Here is a 5,111-nt window from a genome sequence, read left to right as displayed (position 1 = left end):
AATTCCTTAAGGAAGTTGCTAAATTATTGTCACATTTTATGTTACGGGTCACATCAAAATTTGTTTAAACATAAATATTTTTTTGACACGGATATATGTTTACTGATAAAAGAATATTAAATCATGTAAATATTAATTTAATATCACTTAATTAACTTGATATATTTAAAAATAATTAATAAAATAATAATTTAACTAAAAAAATTTAAGATAACATTATTTTTTTAATATGAAGACAACAACACATTTAATTAATCAGATTGATCAAAATTAATTTATTAAATCTATAATCAATATCATGAGACTATTATAATTTATTGAAAAGGAAATTAAAATAAATTATTAAGTTCAATTCTCAATAAACTCAATATTAAAAAATAATATTAAAATAATCAATGAAAAAGATTAAAAAAAACTTGAATAAATTCAGTTTAACCCAATAAAAGCATGACTCGGGTTATAAGACCCAAGTTACCCTATAAAAAATTAAAAATAAATTATAAAACTCAATTCTCAATTAACTCAATATTGAAAAATGAAATTGAAAAAAAAAACTCTTGGTAAACTTGAGTTAATCTGTAACCTGAATTATAAAACTGGATAACACCTCAAAAAATAAATCAAAATAAATATAAAATATAATCCTCAATAAACCTGAAACCAACACTGAAAGATAAAATTAAAAAAAAAATAATTTTTTTAAACGAAACCAAGATAATCTGAAAGGAAGTAAAAACAAATATAAAATTCAATTTCAAATAAATTTAATATTAAAAAATAAAATAAATAAAAAACAGAAAAAATACTGCTCACCTTCTCTTTTAGTTTTTTTTAATTAATTAATAAAACAAAAGTCCATTCTAACCGTACTGTTTCGATTGATAATGTCTTAGAAGTTCAAAAAATTACATGAAAAGCATTTTCATGAATTTACAATCTCTATGAAATAACAATGTGATAGCATTTTCTTTATATGAAAAGCAACATAAATCTCCGTTAGTGTGTGTGTATATATATATATATATATATTACCTTTTACAATAATTTACCTAATATAGATAATTATATGATTGTTATTAAATTTGCCCAGCCTGATAGTTTAACTCAAGAATCAGCCAGCACTCCCCTCCCCCAATACGGGTCTAGAAATATCAACTCGAAGGTTTAACCCTATGCCCAGTCAAACCGTCATCAAATTCCAAGGCTCAACCCTGTACATGCTGTGGAAATTGCCGTTGATTTGTTTTTTTTTTTTAAATGACACCATTTTAATTTATTTTTTTTAAAAAAAAATTTAGATTAGTCCGAGTGAGTTCACCTGATTTATCCTAGGTTGACCTCTAATAACGTTTAATAATTGTGAATTATATATCCATAACAAAGGCAACACCTCCTTGTCTCCTCTTCTACCCATGTTTTCTTTGTTACACTCGTACTTATAAAACTTGACATAAGGTATTGAGAGGATCAATCTAACTTATTAAAAAAAAAAATAATAATATTGTTTTAATAAATGAGTTAAGAGCTAATTTTTTATAGGTCAAGTTAAATTATTTTTATTTTTTTTAATTTATACCAGTTAAAATTGAGATTAATCTATCAAATTAATCATGATTTTATAACTATTACTCCTTTTATCATCTAGGAGCATCAGACGTTTATAACAACTCGAGTACAATTCTCACTCAAAGGCTTAATGGCTAATAAAATTAGAGGCATTTTTATTCCCTTAATTTAAAAAATAAATGTGGTTAAATAAAGAAAAGACATGCTATTTCAATCTTTCATATCAATAGAGACCAAATTTAGAATATTATCACCTAGGATGTGAAGATACAGGGATGTCATCCAATCTACTCGTAGTTAAGACTCGGTATTCAACAATAGAATAATTTATACCACTATAAACTAAAATAATTTATAGTCAAATTTGCCAACAAGATGGGAGGATGTCTTACAATATTCCATCTATGTTCTTTCTAGATTCGATCTTACAATAGAATAGTTCGATGTTAAAATTATGGGACACCAAATTCTCCATGTTTTGCACCTTCCGTTCTGAAAAATTCCACACCACGCACACACTCTCACTATCCCACGTATCCCATCTCACAATACAAAAGGACAAAACCCACCTCACCGAATCAAAAAGACAGAAACACACTGAAAACAGAAGACAAAACACCCAAAACTGCCATTGATGAAGCTCAAATGAGATACACAGATCAGCCTTTACAAAACTAAGCAAAACCCAACAATGTCATCATCTAAGAAACAAGCCCTTTTCATAGCTAGTCTTATAATCCTCTGGTACTCATCAAACATTGGTGTTTTGCTTCTAAACAAGCTCTTATTATCAAACTATGGCTTTAGATTTCCAATCTTTCTCACAATGTGCCACATGTCAGCTTGCGCTATACTTAGTTACTTGTCTATTGTTTTCTTCAAGATTGTGCCTTTGCAAGTTGTTAAATCTAAACCCCAGTTGTTAAAGATTGCAGCTTTGAGTGTTGTGTTTTGTGGGTCTGTTGTTGGTGGCAATATTTCTTTGAGGTACTTGCCCGTGTCGTTTAACCAGGCTGTTGGGGCCACTACACCTTTTTTTACTGCTGTTTTTGCTTACTTGATGACTTTCAAGAGGGAAGCCTGGGTTACTTATGGCGCTCTTGTGCCTGTTGTTGTTGGTGTAATTATTGCCAGTGGAGTAAGTTCTATTCTTTGGATCTTCAATTGGTTTTAGAATTATGGACTGTTTTTTGGTTTCAAGGTTGATCTGAAACTTTTTTCCTTTTCTTTTTATTTTGAGTCTTGAGATTGATTTTTGTCTTGTAAGCAATGGCAATTGATAATGATCATGCAGATCTAGGATCTTGTCTATTCGTGTTCGTGTGTGATAATCTATGCTTGTTTTTGTGCTGAGTATATGTTCTGTCTCAGATGTCACATGTGATAAGCAGATCTTGTTCCTTCCCTTTTTTCTTGGATTAGAAAATGGTGGGTCATAAAGCCAAAGTGCATTTCTTAGAGTGCAATTACTTCCTGGACTATGTAAGTTTGTAACAGCAAGAACACTGATTTTCGTTGGCACAAATCTGAAGCGTACAACGGTTACATTGATTGGTGGTTTTCACGTGAATCTCTGTGAGAGCAACCCAGTTTCTGCTGAAGCAATAGGAGATTCAGCTGAAGATGGTTTTATGCATCTAGCTAACCTTCTTATTACCGTATAAAATACTATAATGGTCACCTACTTGCTGTGGTTCGTCAAGGATTCAATTTCTTGTTTATGACGTCGCATTCTTTGCCTTTCTTGGCTTTATTTCTTAAGTTATCTCTATTTGCTAGATTGAGTGTGACGTTAATTTCTTCTGTTAGTTCCAAATTCCAGTGAAGTTCTAAGCTTTAAAATCTTCTGTTGATGACAGGGTGAGCCAGGTTTTCACTTGTTTGGCTTCATTATGTGCATAAGTGCGACTGCTGCAAGGGCATTCAAGTCTGTTCTTCAGGGCATCCTGCTTTCTTCTGAAGGGTAATGCTTCATTTGTCTGGTCATATTCAAGGAATGCCTTTTATTTTATTTTCTTTTTTCTTTTTAATTCAAGGTGGATGAAAACAAAACGGTAAGCTGTTCTCTTATAGTATCATCAGTTTATTTTTAATATCTCTATGTTGTTCTTAATCTTCATCATTTGGTCCAGGGGAGATAGATTAGAAAGAGAAGTATTTATCAAAATATTTTGATTGTTTGGTTGTTGGTTGATCTTGAAGCACCTGTTCTTCTATTTTCCAACTTGGGTCAATGTTGCTAAGTCACGCGTACATATGGCAACCTGACTTGTGCAACTCTTTTTTCTTGCAGAGAAAAGTTGAACTCAATGAATTTGCTATTGTACATGTCCCCAATTGCTGTTTTGGTATTATTACCTGCAGCACTTATAATGGAGCCGAATGTCTTGGATGTCACTTTAGAACTTGGAAGGAAACACAAGTATATGTGGCTGCTACTTCTCCTTAATTCAACAATGGCCTACTCAGCTAACTTGACAAACTTCTTGGTTACCAAACATACAAGTCCGCTGACACTCCAGGTTTGGAATTGTTTGGCATTTTCGCATGTTCTTTTTTGTTAATGATTGGCATGGATTTCATGGTATATTGCCCATTGCTGGAATAATTTATTGGGAATTTTATTTGGCAATGATACTGATGTGTAGTCTCTGCCAACCACTGCTCTACTTGTAATCTGCAATATTTTGAATTACGCAAACTTGTCAAATTCTTATCAACATATTTGTTTCATAGATTTGTTGACATTGCTATATGATTTCATACACCAGAGAAATTGAAATGGCCGTGTCTCTCCATGTTAAAATCATCTTCCTACAGTTTCATTTGGTCTTTTTGCCCAGGCTTCGGCATACTCTCTCGTAGTACTACCAAAATCCTTATTGCCTTCTTTAGCTGAAACAGAATGACCCTTGTCTTGGTTATAATTTTAGAACATTTGCTCATGTTAGGAAACCAATTTTTGGTAGTCAAGTTTGTAGAAATCAACCAGAGAAAAGAAATCAGAGTTATTTGTAATTTGGTCAGTTTGCATTTCTTCTGAACCTTTTGCCTTTTCCTTTGGAATGCTGCAATCAGGTGTTAGGCAATGCAAAGGGTGCTGTGGCTGTTGTTATCTCAATTTTTATCTTCAGGAATCCTGTAACATTTGTGGGCATCGCCGGATATTCAATGACCGTTCTCGGGGTGGTTGCTTATGGAGAAGCAAAGAGAAGATTTAGATGATCATCGGGGTGGTTGCATATGGAGAAGCAAAGAGAAGATTTAGATGATCATCGGGGTGGTTGCTTATGGAGAAGCAAAGAGAAGATTTAGATGATCATCGGGGTGGTTGCTTATGGAGAAGCAAAGAGAAGATTTAGATGAATTATCTGCCACGGTTTCGGATTATTATTCTGTCTTCACGTAGAGATTAGTGAAGCTGTAAGGGCAATTAAAATTTTTTCATTCATAGAGAGATATGCATTATTGTGTGTATTTATGATGCTTACAAAGCATTAACACCATTATATTTGATTGTGTCCTCATTTGTTTGGGTAAGAAAA

At 32.3% G+C, this 5,111-nt stretch overlaps 1 protein-coding gene across 3 annotated transcripts; it reads left to right on the top strand.

The window, feature by feature from the left end:
• Positions 1-1,980: 1,980 nt before the first annotated feature.
• LOC105127659 (probable sugar phosphate/phosphate translocator At5g04160) lies at positions 1,981-5,111 on the top strand. 3 transcript variants are annotated; one of them, XM_011029038.1, is made up of 5 exons: positions 1,981-2,704; positions 3,426-3,529; positions 3,860-4,088; positions 4,645-4,755; positions 4,850-5,111. In XM_011029038.1, the coding sequence occupies exons 1-5, from the start codon at positions 2,258-2,260 to the stop codon at positions 4,883-4,885; spliced, it is 927 nt and encodes a 308-aa protein (XP_011027340.1). In that variant the 5' UTR covers positions 1,981-2,257; the 3' UTR covers positions 4,886-5,111. The 3 variants fall into 3 exon arrangements, with proteins under 3 accessions (XP_011027340.1, XP_011027339.1, XP_011027338.1); XM_011029037.1 differs by having other exon boundaries at positions 1,982-2,704; positions 4,897-5,106; XM_011029036.1 differs by having other exon boundaries at positions 1,986-2,704; positions 4,645-4,791; positions 4,953-5,106.

Source organism: Populus euphratica, unplaced genomic scaffold, assembly GCF_000495115.2.
Source record: "Populus euphratica unplaced genomic scaffold, PopEup_1.0 scaffold13.1, whole genome shotgun sequence".
Taxonomy (NCBI): Eukaryota; Viridiplantae; Streptophyta; class Magnoliopsida; order Malpighiales; family Salicaceae; genus Populus; species Populus euphratica.
Note: the sequence above shows the minus strand (reverse complement) of the source record. Positions and strands in the feature narration are given on the sequence as shown.